The following is a 21,320-nucleotide window of genomic DNA, read 5'->3' on the forward strand; positions in this document are numbered from 1 at the left end:
GTGAAGGGGACTTTCTCCGTGTTACAGTCTCTGACTAGACTGTGAGAGTTTCACACTTTCATGGAATTTTTTTGTCAAGGAATTCTAGCTATGAGGCCAGTCCCATCAGTATGTACTGTATTAAGCAAGCATGTCACTATAAGCAACACAAACTATTGCTTTTGAGGACATCTGTAGCATAAAGATGACAAGAACTCCATCAGTAGAGAGCGAGAAGTGATTTAAAGTGAGTGCTTTGGCAGATGCTAATGTTGACTCTGGAAACCGCCACAGGCCAGGAAACAGCGCTAGCACTAGGGCCATGTGGGACTTCAGAAAAAAAAAAAGAGAAAAAAGTTTGAGTGCCTTTTTTTTCACAGCCCATTGTAAGCAGTTCAATAGAAACCTGCAGTCTTGTAGCAAACAGCCCCTTCTTTCCAACAGGCAGGGAGCAATGCACAGTCTACTGACAGGGCAGCTGAGCAGACCAACGGAGAGACAGGGCATGTTCTCACTGCGCTAACAGACGCTTACGTCGCTAGTGGGGGCCCCTAAATCCAGCCCTCTCGCTCTGCCAGCTCTTTCTGGGTATGACTGCTGCTTGATGCACATGTAACTTCCTCTCTTCTAGCTGGCAGTGAAGCACCAAGCGGATGGACTTGACCACTGGCTCAATACACTGCTCGGCCGCTTCAGCGCTCAACCCGGAGCCCCTCTCATCTCAAGAAGACACGCATGTTCTGCAGGTGGTTCATCTTTGAGCTGCAGGAGAAGAGGACAGTGGACAGCCTTTCTTTGCTTCCCTTTTCCCTGCTGTACATAGTACAGTGTCTTCGGGAGTCAGTATGCTTCAAATCGCTCCAGTGTGTTCGGTCTTTCTCCTGCTGATCTGCACAAGGGCACAGGCTCAGGACGCCCCGGAGACCCAGGGGCAGACTCAGACCCAGAACCAGAGCCCAGGCCAGGAGCAGCCGCAGCCAGCGGGCCGGGCCCAGGACGGCTCGGCCACCCCCTGGAGGCAGGTCATCCAGTGGGAAAACAACGGACGGCGCTTCAGTCTCCTGAACAGCGGGGCTGAGTACGTCCCGGCCGGGTCGCAAGCACAGGACACGGGACCCAGGGTCGTCCTGGCAGACTCTCGCCAAGACGCTCGCCCCCGCACGGCCCGCCGGCCTCAGGGGGGGAACGTCCGCAGACAGGCCCCGTCCAGAGGCAGCTCGGAGACCATCCGGGGGCAGGCGCGGCATCCATTTGGCTTCGGGCAAGTGCCGGATAACTGGAGGCAGACCCCGGGCGGGACAGGTGGCACAGGTGGCACTCGCTTCCAGACCTCTACAAACACTCGTTTCAGACAGCCGTCGGTGGGGTCCTCCTCGTCCTCCTCCTCATCCTTCTCTTCGTCCTCTTACAACGGGCCGCCGTTTCAACAATACCCCTTCGCTCCACAGCCCCAGCAGCCCCAGTACCCGGGCGTGCCCTACGACCCCAGCCTGATGGACGGACCGGTGAGGAGCTACGAGCCCCCCTTCCAGCCCATGGTCCCAAGTGGTGGGTACGGCGGCGGGGGCTACACCGGCGGGGGCTACGGGGGTGGAGGAGGGGGAGGGGGGTACGCTGGGACATTCGGGGGTGGTGTGGGGGGAGTGGGCGGGCAGGGGAGCCCGATGGGGGGAGCGGGGGGCCCAGCGGGCCAAGGCCCCTTCACCGACTACACCGAAGACGGATACCGCTTCTACCAGCCTTACGGCTACGCTCCCAACCCCGCCGCCCGGGCGGCTCCGCCGCAGCCTCAGCAGCCGCCGTTCGCAGACGGCCTGGACCGCAGGTACACACACAGCCTCTACAACGGGGAGACTGCCGCCGCGGTGCCCGAAGCACCGGTGCCGGTCGGGGTGGACCGGACGGGAACGGCCGCCCAGTCCCCGGTCAGGAGCCCTCAGTACGAACAGTTCCCCCCCTTCGGCAGGCCCCAGCCGCCGTTCGTTCAGCAGGTTTCCCCGGGAAGAATCTCTCCGAACTCGGCGATCGAGAACCCGGGTCAGACGGCGGGGAGTGTTTACCGGCAGGAGCAGAGAGGTACGCCCGCTCTTCTACTCTACTGTGTTCGCACACCAAAGGTGCTGACCTGTTTACACCCTGCATTATACATGAGCGTGATTTAGAATGCATGGGATACGCCGTGGGTGAGCAACAGTAGTGGGATGAGAAGGTCAAATAGGAATACAGGGAGTGCTTGTGAGCTGCCGTTGTAGGGCCACCATCCGGGTCTCTCATTCATTTAATATTGAAGGTGAAACTAACGAGAGAGAGAAATCCATCTGGCAATCCATTGTGTTACAGAACCAAAAAGTAAAGTAATTCATGATTCAAAAATCTGAGAGAGGTTTATTTGCAGTATAAAGGCAAGTTTATATTTTCTCTTGATGTATTACAAGTTTGTCAATTTGTAATCAGTTATAATCCGTCAATCCCCTTATGTTGCCTAACAACCAGTGCTTTGGACATTCCTCGACTCAATTTACAAACAAAAAGCACAGTTCCCAGTGTTCATCTCGTCCGTGCTGCTGTTATTGAAACCAGGTGTGACCGGGGCTGTGCCAAGGCAATGAGCGCACACATAGGGCCCTCTGTGCTCCCACATGGGCTGTCGCATACTGGACAGGAACACAGCCCCTGGGCCGATGTTCAAGGCCTCAGTGTGGAGCTCGCTAACAAGAGTGACCTCATATCTGGGAGTCGAGGGGTGGTGCAGCTCTCAGGACAGGAGAAGGGGAAAACAAGAATGGGGGATTCTGTCCTGCTACATATGGAGGGGATCTGGGGTGGGGGGTTGGAGAGAGTGGAAAGTCCCGGTCACACATAGGGTCCATTGCCTCACCCTCAAGAATTACGAGTAAAAAAAAAAAGTACAAACGTATGTATTTAGAAAGTGCTCTCAGGGGCGAACAGTGTATTGGATTGTAGGTGCCTGTAGTAGTCTGGTCTTGAAAGTGTTTATTGGCACAAAAGAGTAAATTAATTTCTTCTGGCACCAACAGCAAACAATCGGTCTTGTTTTGATCACTTGTTGCTTTGTTGTTTTGAAGGACGCAGTGAAACCGGATCTTAATCAAACAAATTAGAGCTGGAAAAAGTTGAGTCATAATCACACACGATAGGAATGATTTAACCCTTAACCTCTAGAGAGCTCTCTGTGTTTTCACAGTGTGGGCTGTCTCGTGTGAGGGGCCGGAGACTATTCTGAGACTACTAGAACGGCAGATTTAGACGGTTGTAGTTTACTTATCACCCTGGAATCAGAGCGGGCCTCTAGTAGCGTGCCGTCATTAGCCTCGCCGTAGCTGGGAACCATTTCCGTTTGGAGAAAAACCCAAACATGTGCACGGATTCCTGCCTGCTCTCACACAACATTAGTGTGTTAACGGTAAACCACTAGAGGCTTTGGGATGTTTGCACATGCAGCATGTACTTGTTGGTCTGCCTGCGCATTCTTACAAAGCAGTTGGTGAACGACAAGCCTTCACCAGACGTAAGGTTAGATTCACGTAGGTTGTGGGGGATTTAGTGAAACAATAATCGCTAAGTAAGGCTTCATCTTGAACTGGATTGAACATCAGATACAAAAAAAAGGGACAATTTGGCAATCTTGTGTATTTTCGTTGTACTACATGAGTTTAGTAACAGTTGAGCATTTAATAACAAAAAGGGAATATGCATTAAAGGGGAAACCTCACAAAAAGCCTGAATGGCACAGCACGTGACGGACACGTGAAGGCCAGATCAGGCCTTCCACCGTCCAACTCTCCTGAATCGATCTGGCATCATGAACACGTTGGTCAATATCTCTGCTTGGCTTAGCTCCTTGTTGCCTGAGTTCTCTGTTCTCTGCCCGCATCCAAATTAATTCTGTTAAGTGTAATCCTTGGGAAGCAAGGGAAATATGTAGATCAAGTTCCGAATGGCAACTGCTGCAGCAAGGACATTGCTCAATATGCAGGCAGATTTGCCAAGACCCAGTCATAGAGAAATACGCTAATTACAGCTTTGGATGAATGGGTTTTTGGGGGCTTCAGGTCAGCAGCTGTGCATTGCACTTACTGTCTTCCAGTAAGGCTAACAAAAAACAGAAATGGAGGAACTCTAATGGCCTTCCATTCCCCACAGAACAACATGAAGACCCCCAGACTCGTTATCACGATGTAGGAGGGACTTTTATTGTTGTTTTTCCGATTTTGATCTCACCAATTTAGACCAACCCATGGGTTTTTCCATCCTCTACTACGTCTTGTACAAATTTGTGTTTCCTTAAAGCCTCGGGAACAAATCGTAGTAAAAGCAGAATGAAAAAACAATGCTAATTCAGCATGCCTGCGTTATTCTTCAGAGGAAAGTTAGAGGAAAACGTTCCGAGATTATTTAATTTCCCCGCTCGTAGCCCACTCTGAGTGTAACGTGTGGCTTTGTCACAAGCACTCCAGGGCTCAACAACCTTGGCTAAACGTTATAGCAAAAAGGAGAAAAGCTTAGACGGGTTGGAGAGAATAGAGAAGGAGGTTTGTGTTGTGAACCCTGGTTGGAAAGCACTGCGTCTCCCACTGCCTTTGCAGTGTTTACAAGGGTTGCCCCTGGAAGCTCTGCGTTTGGCTTGCAAGTGAACAGACAAATAGGATGTGTGCACAGTTGCAGGCCAAGCAAAGCCTTTCATCTGAACCTGCAGCCGAGTAGGGTGCCACTCGCCCGGGCGTTAAACACCAAACCGAGGATACCGTCGGATTTACCAACAGGCAGCTCGTAACGAAATCCTCTTAGCTTTATGTACACGCACAAGAACAAAAAACAATTAACGTAGCATTAGCCCACTTCCTGCGGTAAATCCCTTCCTTACCACCAAACACCACTTGACTCTTTTTGAATGCGCTTTTTGTCTTATGTGTTCAGATGGTGAGGTCAGATGGTGTGACTCTGTTGGTTGAACACGTTCACATGATGGCACGTCTGGCCCCAGTGGGCCAAACAGGCAGGGTTGATAAGCTCTCCCAGAGCCCCTTTGGCTGCCATGCCCTTCACTGGAAATGGGACAGACATTGACTCTGACAAGTCAGGCCTGCTTTTCTTTTATTCATTCTCCTGCCTCCTCTGACAGACTTGGTCACCGGCCCACTCGAAAAACAGCAGGGGTATGAGATCATTGTTGTTTTACCGCCTGAATATGTTATTTTGGTTCATTAACAAACCCCCCCAGTCTCTCTCTCTCTCTCTCTCTCTCTCACTCACTCACTCACTCACTCACTCACTCACTCACTGACTCACTCACTCACTCACTCTCTATCTCGCTCTTGCTCTCTCTTTCTCTCTATCTCTCTTTCACTCTCCTTCTCCCATTCGCTATCTCTCTCTTTCTCTCTCTCACACACGTTCCCTCACACTCTCTCTCTCTTCCTCTCTCTCGCCACCTCTCTGTCGCTATCGGTCTCTCGCTGTCTCTCTCCCTCCCTCTCTCCCTGTTCTCCCCCTCCATCTCTCCCTCTCCTCTCTCCCCCCCTCCATCTCTCTCTCCCCATGCACTCTCCTCTGTATATATCCCATCCATCTTGTACAATGTCATTATTTCATATTTTTTTACCTCCCTCTGTCTTTGTTTCAAGGCCTGGCTCCTTTTCCGTCTTTATTCCCTTCCCTTCCCACACCACAATGTTACTCACAGAGACATCTCGCAGAGAATTCCTACGACTCCTCAGGAATCCTCAGTTTAGCTCATTCCCACCGGATATCACCAGTCAACCAACATATCTTATGCCAATAGTAACCTGCAGTGATACACGTTAAAACTCCTCTTTACATAACCGTACATCCATACATATACAGTACGTGTGAGCTACATTCAGTAGAGAGGCAAAGCCTGTATTAAAAAAAAGAAAATCCACAATATATTGAAATATAGGAGTGTTTAAGTGGTCCAGAGTTGAAGCCAGCAAACCTTGTGTGGAGCACGTAGGTTCCCTTCACATCCGGTTCAAAGTGGCCCCTGAGACGAGTGTGTCTCATTAAGAGACTGTGAGGCACAGTGCTAAGGGACAGGAACCAGGGGCACCAGGCTCCTGGAGCTGAAGTGAGGGCCCTCTGTGACTGCGCTGCACCCTCACCCTCATGAATCATGGATGACAAATAGTGCTTTGCTGTTGTTCATTGTAAGACATGAGGGAGGGAGAGAGAGAGAGAGAGAGAGAGAGAGAGAGAGTGATGGAGAGGGAGAGAATGTGAGGGAGAGAAAGAGGGATAATGACTCTGAGGGAGAGAGTGATGGAGAGAGGGAGAGAATATGAGGGAGAGAGAGTGTGAGGGGGGTAGAGTGTGAGGGAGAGAAAAATGGAGAGAGAGTAAAAGAGGGAGAGATGGTGGGAGGGAGAGAGTGCAAGAGAGTGAGGGAGAGAGGGGGATGGATAGTGTGTGAGAGAGAGGGAAAGATAGTGTGAGGGAGAGAGTGTGAGGGAGAGAGAGTGAGGGAGAGAGAGTGAGGGAGAGAGAGTGAGGGAGAGAGTGTGAGGGAGAGAGTGTGAGGGAGAGAGAGTGAGGGAGAGAGAGTGAGGGAGAGAGCCTGGGGACTAGGTGGAGAATGTTTTAATATAAAATATTAATTCAAAGTACATTTTACAACATTTTATTTGTGAGTCAAACTTCATTTTTATTGCTTTCTGTTGCTCTTAGATATGGAGACACAATGGGGAATTCAAATGCTCACAGCTAATGAGCATCCAATACTGCACAGCATTATGCCCTTGTAAAGTTAAAGCTGTATTGAGTGTGCTTTTGTTCCTATCCATTTCAACAATTAACGTTATTAATGTTTTTTCGGATTTCTGTGTGTTATAATTCATTTTCTCTTATTTGACGGCACAGGCTGCATCTGTGTTAAGAAAAACAATGCTAATTCATAATGTGTTCATGCTTTAGGATTGCCTGATCTGGTTCCTGATCCCAACTACGTCCAGGCATCCACATACATCCAGAGAGCTCATATGTACTCCCTACGCTGCGCTGCTGAGGAGAAATGTCTGGCAAGGTAAACCATGATCTGGTCATTTTCACTGGTCTGCTATGGTACTGTCTGTCTGTACCACAGTCATAGATAATCACAGTGTTTGTTTGGGTAGAGAACACCATAACCATGGGTACCTTTTTTAGCATTTAATCAAATTACCACCTTTCCAAAAATGTGTGTGCATATTGCAGAATTTGTTTTAGCAGTATGCTGGTAAAAAGAAAAAGTTTAGTAAGACAAGCCACAAATTGAGTGAGATTTGGAACCAAGGAACCTTGTCACCTGGGGGGGGGGGGGGGGGGGGGGGGGGGGTGGGTCAGGGCTCTGTCCATCTCTCTGTGATGGTGGAAGACTTTGCCACCCTGGAGAGGCCCCAACAATATCATCTCTGTGACTGCACTGTAAACAATGCACTGAACTGATGGAAATGTGCTGCTGTCTGTTTGCCCTCTTCGCGCCACAAACACAGCCATCCCTCAAAGCCCTTTTCATATCCTGTCCGAGCTCGCAGCAACCACAGACAGATGGCCTGTTGTAATTTGCCATACACTCCAGAGTCAACAGCAACCAGGAGATGAATGGTGCAGATCTTCAGGTCTGCTGCAGACCTCCCAGCAGCTCTCCCCCCCCACTCCCCCTCGCTCCTTAAAGCTGCATTTTGCAACAGGCTGCTGTACTGAATCCCTCTTTGTGTTCCTTCCAGCGAGGAGAACAAATGTTTGTATGGAGTGATATCTGTAATATGAATTATGAATTATTTATTTGATATATCTTCCTGCCTCCCAGCTTTTTTTCAGATGCCTTTCTGCCTTTTTTCTTTTTCTTTTGCCTTTTCCCTGTTCGCCTTAGGCTTGCGACAGAGAAACATGGGAACATATATATATATATATATATATATATATATATATATATATATTCATATATTCCCATATACACACAAACACATTTCCTTTGTGGACCCATGGGTCTGTTAGATGCCGTTCTCCGTACCACCTTGGTGTCCTGATTTGTGTGCGATGTGTCACCCCCCCCAGCACCGCCTACACGCCCGAGACCACGGACTACGACGTCAGGGTTCTCCTGCGCTTCCCCCAGAGGGTGAAGAACCAGGGCACGGCCGACTTCATGCCTAACAGACCTCGCCACACCTGGGAGTGGCACAGCTGCCATCAGTGAGTACTGACCACGCCGCTGGAGCTCCGCCCCCTCAGGGACCAAGCCACCATAGGCCGAGCACACCACCACCCATGGACCCAGGGTTCATCTTTACATCAAATGTTTTGATGGAACTCAAATAACTCAACAACTGTCATTTAGTATTGTGACTCGTATTACTATTTTGATTCGCTATCAGTATTTCTATTGTGGTGGCCAAGGGATTTATAATCGAGAGAAGCCGGGGCGTGCTGATGTCTATTTTATGTCGTAACCTTCCAATGATTTTAGGTACAACTAAAAAAGTATTTAGGATTTCCCCCTGGAATCCGCTGGCTATGGGCCCCTCTAGGGTACGCGTACCTCCAGTTAGGAACCGCTGGTTTCGAATCTTTTTCTTGAATGCACAACGCCGGTGCTGTCTGGCCCGCCCTTGTCGTTGATGTCCTGGTTTTAGTCATGTGATGGATGACTCTCAGGTACATCATGAGGTAAAGTCAGAAGCTGTGATTCTTCTGATCCTTCCATCCAATCTTCCAAAGTCTGGTCCATTCAGCTGCTGTTCAATCGCTTCCACAACGTACATAAAGAATGATAGATTCCCTTTGATTTAAATAACATACCTTATCTGCATTGACAGCTGTCGATTCACAAACAACCATTCGACCTGCAGCGTCTCCAGTCGGAGACACGGGACACTTTACTGGCGCCTGTTGTTCCAGCGACTGTTGTTCCAGCGCCTGCCCAGCGTTAGCCAGCGAAAAATAAGAGATTTGCAGGGAAACATTTGGAGGCTTCTATTACATCTCAGGGATGCTTAGGAAAAAAAAAAAAAAAAAATAATGAGCCTGGAGAGGCTTTTTTAGCTGTGCCCTAAAACAGGCAGCGGTCATTAGAAATACCTTGGCAGAGCCATGCCTCATCTGGCTTATGGCTTGAGTGAACTCGTGTTGACACCTTGCGAAGGTATAATAGCTCTTTAAAATTCATGAAACTGCCCAATGGAAAAAACCCGGCTTCTGGAAATGGTGGATTTCGGTCGTACTGACTTAAAGCGAAACAACTAAGTAATCCAAACTACACAAACAGGCTGTCCACTCCATGAGGCAGTGCGGCGGTGACATCATCCACTAACACACCGCACCATCGTGACTGGTCAGTTGGACGGTCTCGCACCAGAAGTGTTTCTCTGTGGAAATCGGAGAGCTGGGAGAGGCGACCACATTACAAGTTTGTAATCGTTTCATTTTCTCGTTTTAAATGCTCTTTCCCTCGTTCTATTGACGAGGTGGGAGTCGGGTCCACGTTTGCTGTCACACACGTTCACCTTCCAGAACACCCCCGTCCCTCCTCCCCTCCCGTCTCGGAGTCAGGTGAACATCCGCCAGCTAGGTGTCAGTTTCTCATGGTACTGGAATGCAGACGGCCGTTAGGAGATCACTGGATGACATCAATTCTGTTCTCATACATTGGGGGGGGGGGGAGAGAGAGACCCTGGAGGAGGAGGTGGGGGGGGACAGGACAGGCTGAGGCAATCACATCTTCCGTGTGCAGAGTAACCACTCTCGCTCTGTCTGTCTCTGGCGATCTGTGGCGTGGCACCAACGAGGCTGGGGCCGGTCGCGCGGTGGATGTGGGTTAGTGGAACGACCACGGCATTCCGGTTGCGGTCGGCCCTCTTGAGGGGGGACGGGAGGAGGGACTCTGGCCCAGATTCTTACGATAAGCGACAGACCGGCCGCGTCGGCTTCAGTCGGAGAAGCTGCACAGTCGACAGAATTTGTTTCCACAATAAATCACACGCTGGCCCTATTCTGGCGTTGAGTGCTGGAACGAGGAGAGGGAATTGCCTCCCTCTTGGGTTTCCAACGCTCGGAATATGTTAATTTATTTGAACGGAGGTTGTAGGGTGTCCTGCCTGCTTAACATTGAAGACCGCTTGGACATTTATCTGTAGTCACGTGTTTAAATCATCGTTGCTGTTGTTGTTGTTTGTACTGGTGCTTTAAGAGTCAACAACCATTCTTTTCATCCTTATTATTTGTGGAATGCGGACGTCATTGTTCTGCTAAATATTTGAAATGGGACCATGCACTCAAACATGTAATCTGATAACTCGGCACTGTTGCAACACAAATGGGAAAGTGATTCAGGATTTAGGTATTAGATTGGAATGTTCTGCGTCTTCCAAAACATTTTTTTATTTAAGTCAATGTTTTCCCCCCGATCTCTGCATTCTCCGTTACTGACATAGTCTGCAACATAACCCAAGGAGGGACAAGAGGCCTTTGCCTGTCTCGCTCTCTTTTCTCTCTCTCTCTCTCTCTCTCTCTCTCTCTCTCTCTCTCTCTCTCTCTCTCTTTCTCTCTGTCTCCCATTCTCTCTGTCTCTCGCTCTGTATCTCCCTTTCTCTGTCTATCTGCCTGTCTCTCTCTCTGTCTGTGTCTGTCTGTCTCTCTTCCTTCTCCTTATGTACACAAATATTGACACAGCGACAAATTACACACACACACATAACTTGTTCAAACGACTTGGTAAAAGTTCAATCCACCTGAATTCTCGAGTGCCCATCAAACCTGTCCATAACCCCGCACGAAGGATGCAGAGAGAGAAAAAAAATCCACCCGAGAGCTACTCAGAATGGGTTCCCTCGACCATGGAAGGAATGAGTTTGGGATGTGTCCCTTAGTCAGCGCCTGGAAAGTACCCTCTATTGAATTTCCTTCCAAGATGTCTCTCAATCTTTAACGACATATCCAGTCAAACTCCTGAAATAGTTATGTGGAAACACGGACTATGATGTAAGGCTTTATTGTGCAGTTTGTACACACCCTGTAACTGTGCAGTGCTTAACCTCACCTGAACCACAGCCATCAAATGTGGGAGGGAAAAATGAAGGAGGGATTCGAATCATGGATTATATATTTTGCTAGTGATTAGCATGTTCATTCAAAGTATGGATGAGGTCAGCCATGTTCTTGTGGATTGCCTGATTGTAAGTAAGAATATGTCTACATTATAACCTATTTTGAATGGTTGCTTTATCTTGTCAATAGCCGACATTAAGCGACTATCTTTCTTTTAAATAGCTGGTGAATGAATACGACTGGGTACTATTGCTCGTGTCAAAAGAGTATGCATGTCTCGGAGCCACGGAGAGTCCCGGAGAACGATAAAGATTTCATTTAAAGGAGGATTTAAGTACCCTCTCCTTGTTAGGATAATATATTTACACAATTATAATGAGCACAATTCCCTTCTGCGAACAGACATTTCTGTTTCGATGTTTACTGCTCTTCTAGCACGAAGTGGGCACATAAAATCCCTCCGAGGTCACTTTGACTCTTGGCATTAGTCCCAAGAGGCTGTTTGAAATATGAATGATTTTAAAGTTGACAGTCTCTCACTGAGACTCATTCAGGTCATCCGAAATGATCAGTGGCCCGTGTGCATCCAGGCTACGCTAAGCTGCTAAAGCTGCGCAAATAGTTACAGACCAATAACATTACGTAAACACCAGAAAGCCCCCCCACACACACACACAGGTGCACGCACTCACACCCACATGAATGCACACAAACACACACACAGGTGCACGCACTCACACCCACATGAATGCACACACACACACACACAGGTGCACGCACTCACACCCACATGAATGCACACACACACACACACACACACACACACACACACATACACCCACACACAAACAAACCTGTGAACACACACACACAGGTGCACGCACTCACACCCACATGAATGCACACACACACACACACACACACACACAAACCTGTGCATACACACACACACACACACACACACACACATACACACACACACAAACACACAAACCTGTGCATGCACAGACACACACACACACACACACACCAACACATGGGTGTGTGTAAAAACAACCATGTGTCCATGCATTATCCCACACATCGACCCCTCTGATCTTGCAGATTGTAACAAAGTAATTAACATCATTCATACATCATTAGAGTGTTAATGTCCTGATTCATCAGTGCTGTATTGTGGCCATTCGTTAGTGTCCATTGTCCTTTAATAAATAATGATCTGCTTCGTCAAGCTGCAATATCAATTACAACGCAGGGCCACAGGTGAAGCAGGTGGGTTCACAAACGTACACCTTTTGACTTTTCATTAACCCAATGGGCAAAGTCCTACAGTGGCCCTTATTGTGAATGCACACTGCACTGCATGGCACAACAATATCACAAGCTTGGTAAAAAGTTCAACATCCTTTGTGTGAATTATTCACTTGGTTGTAGTAGTAACAGCAGTAGTCATAGGCCTCGTATTGTTATTGAGGTGTTTTATCCTATAATTCTGTGTTTTAACACTCATGGGGTACCATCACTTTTGTGCCAACCAGTCTTTGACGTTCCCTATTTTCCTCCCTGCGTCATTCCTCCTCCACCAGGCACTACCACAGCATGGACGAGTTCAGCCACTACGACCTGCTGGAGGTGTCCAGCGGCCGCAAAGTGGCCGAAGGACACAAGGCCAGCTTCTGTTTGGAAGACACCACGTGTGACTTTGGCCACCTCAAACGCTACGCCTGCACGTCCCACACTCAGGTAATGAATCACGCGCGACTGCTCCAGCGGGCAGCAGATGAGCGGATGTGCGCGCAGAGTTCCAGGAGTTTATTCAGCTGGCTTTTGACTTCCCCTCAACCTCTCTTTTTCCAGTTCCGGCTGAAACAAGCTGAATAAACTTCTGGAAATTGCTTTGTTAAAAAACAAACTTTGGACGAAACATATGTATACTCACCCCTCTGCTGTGGAGAGGTCAAACAGAGGAAATATAATATAGCTTCTCAGTTGAGCCAAAGTCTGTTTGGACTTAATATCCTTTGTTTGTCATTCTTGACCATGAATACCTAACATTGTTTGTACTAATTAATAAAAATGTTTTTGCAATAAGGGGGAATGTACAGTGTGTGCCCGGATGTTGCATGGGATATGTTGTTTCTTTGGCTTGGGCTAACATTTTTGGAAATCCAAAAAAATGTCCACTGTTCTGATGAGGTCATTGCTAAAGGCTAGTTGATGTTGCACTGTTCACAGATACTTGCAGGTACACTATGTTTAATGGTTTAAAAAGTGTTGAAATTACTATTGAATATGACTATTGATGCAGCCATATCCCTATAAAGTTATGACTATTATATCCATTTTTGCTAGATTGTCAGCCTTAGTTGTTGAGGGATTTTTTTCATTTTTAAGTTGAGGGAATCTCTTTTGACCTTCCGAGTCCGGCGGTGCGATTATTATTGTTGATATTCTAAAGAATAATAGTTGGTCATGCAAGAATGCTATATTTATCCTACAAAATGGCTGTGAATGAAGATGGGGAAAGTTACTGTGGTTTAATGCTCACAATCCTTATTTTTTTCAATTCATCACATCGGAGCTCCGCCTTTGATCAACCTATAGTACACTGTTTTAATAACGATAATGCCTTGCTCATGTTATGGCTGGAAGCCCTTGCATAACACTGAGTGGCAGGCTCCTGCCAGAGATTGGGACTTGATGTTGCCCTCTCCTGTCCTGCAGGGGCTCAGTCCAGGCTGCTATGATACATACAATGCTGACATAGACTGCCAGTGGATCGATATCACAGACATACAGCCAGGAAACTACATACTCAAGGTAAGATCTTGTTGAAAATACAGGTTGGTGGACAATACAAGGTCAGAATTAGGGGAAACTGACATAAACTTTGTGGGGTTTCATAGGTTATGAGCCAGAATTTAAAATGAACAGGAATGTATTAATCATTATTGATTGCATTTTTTCATTATATCTGCCAGGAGAAAGATATTTTTTGCCTGCAGAGGACACTAATAATTTAATTTAATTAGATTCAACATCAGATCAAATATCCATACCATGTATTGTATTCGTAGTCTTTAACTAATACTAGTTTTTTCATGTGCAGGATTAAAAGTAAAAGGAGAGACTGATTGGTGCTGTGATAGTGTTTGATTGATTGCTTTTGATTTATGCTTCCCAGCTCCAGGTTAATCCCAAGTATCTGATACTGGAGTCAGACTTCACCAACAACGTAATCCGCTGTAACATTCATTACACGGGGCGCTTCGTAACGACAACAAACTGCAAGATAGCACAGTGAGTCACATGAAATACATAACCAACACAACACAAACATAATTAGCGTATCCTAATGCCTTAAAAAGGCCTACAATAACATTGGATAATGGGTTGCCTGTGTTTACATTGTGCTCTAACTATGAACACATACTTTATTCTTGAGATTCGAAAACAAAACTATTTCCAAACGCTGCAGCCAATGTGATGGCTCCAAAATGTAATTACATTAAAAAAGATCACCAAACACTGAGGGCATGGTAATTAGGTTACCATGACCTGCTATTATCATGCAAATCCATAAATATGCTCGCTATGTGCCCGTCGTTTCCCTTCCCAAAATGGTGACCTGAAATGAGAAAATGGCACTGACCACTGAGTCAAAGACAAACCAATAACCTCTGAGTGTGTATCCAGTGACTGTCTTATATCACTGGCCTTTTATCTAAACGGCAAATCTCAATCTTCTCAATCATGTTTCGCCCCTTGAATCTGATGTCCAACAATAACTGATGAACACAGCAGCCAGCATAGAACCTAACTCAGTGACCCAACAGAGAACCTTGCTGACCCAACATAGAACCTCAGTGACCCAACACAGAACCTCAGTGACCCAACACAGAGACTCACTGACCAAACACAGAACCTCACTGACCAAACACAGAACCTCACTGACCAAACACAGAGCCTCAGTGACCAAACACAGAACCTCAGTGACCAAACACAGAACCTCACTGACCAAACACAGAACCTCAGTGACTCTACATAGAACCTCAGTGACCCAACACAGAACCTCACTGACCAAACACAGAACCTCAGTGACTTTACATAGAACCTCAGTTAGTGACCCAACACAGAACCTCACTGACCAAACACAGAACCTCACTGACTGTACATAGAACCTCAGTAAGTGACCCAACACAGAACATTGGTGACCCAACACAGAACCTCGGTGACCCAACACAGATCCAGGGCCTTTAATCACAAGGGTCATCCCAGTTTGATGTACTCACTAGCCGTGATTAATGGAACACCATTGTGTGCTGTGTAGGGCCAGTGCAGAGTCCATTAGAGGGCTCTGTGTTCATAGGCCGAGTGAATGTATAGCTAAACTCTGCCCACTCAGGGGAGGGGGGGTGGGGGGGGTTATTGATGGTTTAATTGGAACCGAACGCCTGAAAAACCGATTGTACTATCGGAGATTCAAGAGGTCCGGTGCCAGGTCTTTCTGCCTAGTGGTCGATTAATAAAGCGTCTCTTAGTGTTTTATATTACTTATTGAACTGAATGGGGTTCCTTGGTAAAATATTTGATGGTTTAATGAATGATGTGCCCATTCTTGAGTGAGGATTAATGGGCTCGGAAACTTTTATATATCACCCCACTGAGTGTCCGGTACCGCCGTGAGCACTCCTTGATAGCTCTATTAAGACGTTTATCATCATATCTTCTTGAAGGGAGATCAGGGCAAATGTACATAAGTAAGGCGCCATTAGGTTTAAGTGCTTTCACATTTCACCCAAATCGTATAAAACATTTGCCATGTTTGCTCGAGCACATCTAGTATCAATGGAACAGATGATTTAGCCAGTGTAACATTCCTCTAGATGTTGAGAACACTTCTTACTTGTTCTCTACATACAAGTTGTGGCGTGTGTTCATGGTTTTGTATTGGAAGAACCTTAAATATAGCCTTAAATATATTTGCCTTTCCAGGTTTATATTTATACTTGCTTTTTTCTTGCCGTCTGCATCTCATAATATTCATCAATGAGGTTCAATGACTACAGTCTAAAGGCCTGACTACAGCCTAATAGCCAGACTAAAGTTGAACAGTCTAACTACTTTGCCTGCCAGTCTTGGGTCAGTCTTGCTGTTAGACTGCCTTATTACAGTCTAACAGCAAGACTACAGTCTAACAGCAAGACTACAGTCTAACAGCCTTATTACAGTCTAACAGCCTTATTACAGTCTAACAGCCTGACTACAGTCTAACAGCAAGACTACAGTCTAACAGCCTGACTACAGTCTAACTACAGTCTAACAGCCTTATTACAGTCTAACAGCCTTATTACATTCTAACAGCCTTATTACAGTCTAACAGCAAGACTACAGTCTAACAGCCTGACTACAGCCTGACTACAGTCTAACAGCCTGACTACAGTCTAACTACAGTCTAACAGCCTTATTACAGTCTAACAGCAAGACTACAGTCTAACAGCCTTATTACAGTCTAACAGCAAGACTACAGTCTAACAGCCTGACTACAGCCTGACTACAGTCTAACAGCAAGACTACAGTCTAACAGCCTGACTACAGTCTAACTACAGTCTAACAGCCTTATTACAGTCTAACAGCCTTATTACAGTCTAACAGCAAGACTACAGTCTAACAGCCTTATTACAGTCTAACAGCAAGACTACAGTCTAACAGCCTTATTACAGTCTAGCAGTAAGACTACAGTCTAACAGCCTGACTACAGTCTAACAGTAAGACTACAGTCTAACAGCCTGACTACAGTCTAACAGCCTTATTACAGTCTAACAGCCTTATTACAGTCTAACAGCAAGACTACAGTCTAACAACCTTATTACAGTCTAACAGCAAGACTACAGTCTAACAGCAAGACTACAGTCTAACAGCCTGACTGCAGTCTAACAGACAGACTACAGCCTAACAGCCAGACCACAGCCTGACTACAGTCTAACAGCCTGACATTGGAACAGCCAGACCACAGTCTGACTACAGTCTAACAGCCTGACTACAGTCTAACAGCCTGACTGCAGCCTGACTACAGTCTAACAGCCTGACTATAGCCTGACCATAGCCTGACTACAGTCTAACAGCCTGACTATAGCCTGACTACAGTCTAACAGCCTGACTATAGCCTGACTACAGTCTAACAGCCTGACTACAGCCTGACTACAGTCTAACAGCCTGACTATAGCCTGACTATAGCCTCACTACAGCCTGACTATAGCCTGACTACAGTCTAACAGCCTGACTACAGCCTGACTACAGTCTAACAGCCTGACTACAGCCTGACTACAGTCTAACCAGAGTACTGTTGTGTGATTGCCATCAGGTCCTGATCAGATCCAGGAAGACGGCCAAGCCTGGATGAGAGACTTGGATGGATTCTGTTCCATTGAAATGTGAACAGAATCCTGTTGTACCTGTTTGATACTGGTTTGGAACTGGTTTGTACTTTTGTTAAAAAAAAAAATATATATTTTATTGACCCATGACAAATATACATTTTCAACATAGAATTAAATCGAAGGAAAATACACACAGAGGTGCCAACTTGCACACACACACACACACACACACACACACACACACCCAAACACACGCGTGCACCTGCATGCACAGACACAAACACTTGGCACGAAACACAACGATTGTCATCCTCTACCAACACCACAGCGTCTCATCATGCTAGCCTGTCCCCAGCCAATCACAGAGGGTTACGGTGTCCCTGTTGGACACATCTGCATCCAAAAAAAGCCAAACCCAAAAACAACCATATGTGCATGCTCCGCTGGTTCTGGTCCATTTGATTACCAACGCACCATGAAATGCTGCTGGTGTTGCAATGGGTTGTCCCGGGCGATTCTGGGTTCAGCTGCAGTACAACAAATGAAATTAAGGGCAAGTCCCTTCCAAGTGCTTTCAACCGTGGTTGGTGTGTGTTTGTGTGTGTGTGTGTGTGTGTGTGTGTGTGTGTGTGTCTGTGTGTGTGTGTGTGTGTGTGTGTGTGTGTGTGTGTGTGTGTGTGTGTGTGTGTGTCTGGTTGGGGATTGGGCTGGGGTCGGGGATGGGGGGAGTAATGATCAGTGACACAGAAGAGCCTTAATGTGTTGGTTTGTGTCTGTTCACTTGTGTCTGTTGGGCTGGGCCAGCATTGCCGATACCGCAGATTCTCTGGGTAAGATCGGTTTAATGTTGTGTTTATCGTGTGTGTGTGCGCGTGTGTGTGTGCGTGTGTGTGTGTGTTTGTGTGTGTGTGTGTGTGTGTGTGTGTGTGTGTGTGTGTGTGTGTGTGTGTGTGTGTGTGTGTGTGTGTGTGTGTGTGTGTGTGTGTGTGTGTGTGTGTGTGTGTGTGTGTGTGTGTGTTCGCGCGAGGCCATGTTTGTGTCTTAGACTCCCCCTTAGTCAGACACCAGGTTGCCTGGACTTCAATACTAAGATGCTTTTTCTTCTTTAAATCCCCTCAAAGCATTTTCTTCCCCCTGACCCATTCCACCCATTTCTTCCCAACACAACAAACACACAACCAAACAAACAGCAGTCTGGCTGGTGGATTTTGCTGCCTCAATAAGGTGCTTCTAAGATAACAGGATTCACACTGTGCGAACACTGAGGTGTACACCCCTGATTGGTGGTCTCTTCCTCGGCCGCCGACCCTGGTCCAGAGCCAGAGCCAGAAAGACTAGCTGTAGCTTAGTAATAAATCTGTCATCACGTACTGTATATCGAACCAATGTTGTCACTGATTCACTGAGTCTCCTTCGTATGAATGGAGTCGTTTATCGGACTGATTCATCGAGACGGTCACTCGACAGTGTGGGGTGTTATGCCAAGAAGAGGCGACTGCTACTGCCTGTTAGTCCCCACCTACCTCTCTCACGGAGTGGTCCGTTTCAGTGTGTAGGAGCCAATGGGAATCTAGCGATGGCTCTGAAAAGGCTTCCTCCAATTCTTTTCCTCCAACTATATTGAGGACGACAGGTTTTGGGGGAATGACCCGATAAACAGATTTTTGAAATTGTGTTCATGAATTATTATAAAGAAAAGAACGGCGTGTATTGTTTATTGAGCATTTCTCGAGTATAGCAGAGGCAATGTATTATTGTATCATTGTTGTGTAAATAAGGACAGCATTTATCTTTGTTCTCGTGTGGATTTCTTACTTGGTGCGACCGTTTTTTTAATGTTTGTCTTACTTTTGAAATTTAACGGCAAATAGTTGTAAGCATACATTAGCCAATCTACGGAGTACAATAAATAAAGAACATCTTTCCATGTTGTACTGTAATTGTACTCATTTATTTGGTTCAATGTGTGACGTGGTTATTCAGAGATTAGACTGTATGTGTATCTTCTGGACCGCGGAACTGATTGTTGAAATACAAAATGTACCTTAGAGGTGTGACATTTGAATCACTCTACAATTGAACACCTGTCGGAAAAAAGCCATACCCACCAAGAAAAACATTTGCACACCCCAGTGCTCTCTGAGTTGAATTTGGGCCACGCTGAGACTAAAGCCATTCTTTTTTCCCATCCTGTTTATAAGTAGACATCTATATGCATCTATTGACTCTGACACAGAATATAGATCAGATGAAAGAAACACTGGAGAGTTTCATCAAAAATATAATGCAAAAAGACGAGCAGTGGTATTAATGCATGGAGGGATTTTCCCAACACACTGCATGTGGGTTTGCCATTCATGATTCAGACATGAATGCAAATATGACCTTTCCGAAATACCAAAATCCTATGAATGAGGTGATATGATATTTATGAAAAAATATAGAGGTCTTTCTTCATTTGTGTCAGAGTTGTATTGCAAAGCAATATCTGTACTGCATGTGGCCATGGTCAGTTAATCAATTTCTGGTATATGGCAGTGGGATATGGAAATCAGCTGTCATATTTCCGGGACGACAATCCAATTAAGTTGTAAATCAAATGTAAAGATCCTTATTAGAATGAACTTTCACTGTATAGACAATGACACTGTGATCCTCAAATTGTAAACAGCTTTCATACAACAAGGTACAAGGCAATCACTGTTTTATTAATTGCAATATACATGACACAAAAGGCATAATGACACAAAAGTGTCATTATAGATAACCAAAGGCATTTTCTTTCCAATAGTTTTAACCTCGCTTTGACACTAAAGTATCTTAGATTTGATATTTACATAACTGCACCAGATTTAAAAATAAAAATCCATGCATGCATACCATTAAAGAGAGAAGATGTCAACATGATTACTTGCTGATGATAACTGCAAATAACACAAAATGCATTGCACACCACTACCACACATTCACAAACTAAACAATCCTCTCCTTCTGTAGTTTTGAATAATACTGCAATCAAGGTATCCATGTTAAAATGTCAATGTTAAATGAATGACAAACTAAAGAAAACACATTTTTAGAGGAAATACTTTGCTCTCAAAGAAAGTGATGCATATTTCCTGTGGTTTTGCTGGCCAGTTCTCACTGTGGCGAATGGTTTGCCTCAGCGTGGCCTTTTCCCTGCTGGGACTTCCTACAGTTGTTTCAACTCTGGTCCCACTGAATAACCTACTGGTACTTTTCTGTTAGGTTTTATGAATCGTAGGCATACTTGAGCTCAGTGCACGCAGTGCAAGGGGTTGATGGGGATGTCCTGGGGAAATGTTAAGGCCAAGATTGGTCACGTTTATGTCTAAAGTCCTTTATCATAATTACAGTCTCCAAGGCCCTAATTAGGTGACACTAATCTCAACCCAAGCCCTCAGAATCCTACCCGCCAAGAGAGGACGTAGTGTATTACCATTGGCTCTTAAAACATGGGTGGGGGAGCGATTTCCGTGTGTCCTTGTGCTTAGTGGAATAGTGTGACCAGCATCCAAGTTCTATGAGTCAGTGCTCTGCGAAAACACACCAAGGGTTGTTCCCGTTTAAACGCTGGCTCAACTAGCAGGGCTTAACGGCTAAGAGCAGTCTCTGTACATATGGAAGGGCCCATGGCAGCCACACACTTTGCATGTTAGATGTATTTAAAAAACACCCTGCTATTTCCACAATAAATATGTAAGTGCATTCACAGGGCATGGGTTAACCTACGCGGTCCAAGCCCAGAGGAACGAAAACAGTCATTTTAGAGGGAGGAATGTGTTAATCTCATAGAGAGTGGCATAGCAACAGTCAATGTCTGCTCTGTAATTCCATAAACATGAAAAAGATGAATGTGCAGCTCGTTCTTTACCAGCC

General features: G+C 46.0%; 1 protein-coding gene across 2 annotated transcripts; it reads left to right on the forward strand.

Moving 5' to 3' along the window:
* Positions 1–433: 433 nt before the first annotated feature.
* On the forward strand, positions 434–19,339 carry loxl1 (lysyl oxidase-like 1). 2 transcript variants are annotated; one of them, XM_079737061.1, is made up of 8 exons: positions 434–1,340; positions 1,428–2,055; positions 6,931–7,039; positions 8,053–8,190; positions 12,627–12,783; positions 13,765–13,860; positions 14,225–14,340; positions 17,405–19,339. In XM_079737061.1, exons 1-8 carry the CDS (start codon positions 825–827, stop codon positions 17,409–17,411), a joined length of 1,767 nt encoding a protein of 588 aa, XP_079593187.1. In that variant the 5' UTR covers positions 434–824; the 3' UTR covers positions 17,412–19,339. The 2 variants fall into 2 exon arrangements, with proteins under 2 accessions (XP_079593187.1, XP_079593186.1); XM_079737060.1 differs by having other exon boundaries at positions 434–2,055.
* Positions 19,340–21,320: the final 1,981 nt, after the last annotated feature.

This window comes from Pollachius pollachius, assembly GCF_949987615.1.
Source record: "Pollachius pollachius genome assembly, chromosome: 5".
In the NCBI taxonomy this organism is placed as follows: domain Eukaryota; kingdom Metazoa; phylum Chordata; class Actinopteri; order Gadiformes; family Gadidae; genus Pollachius; species Pollachius pollachius.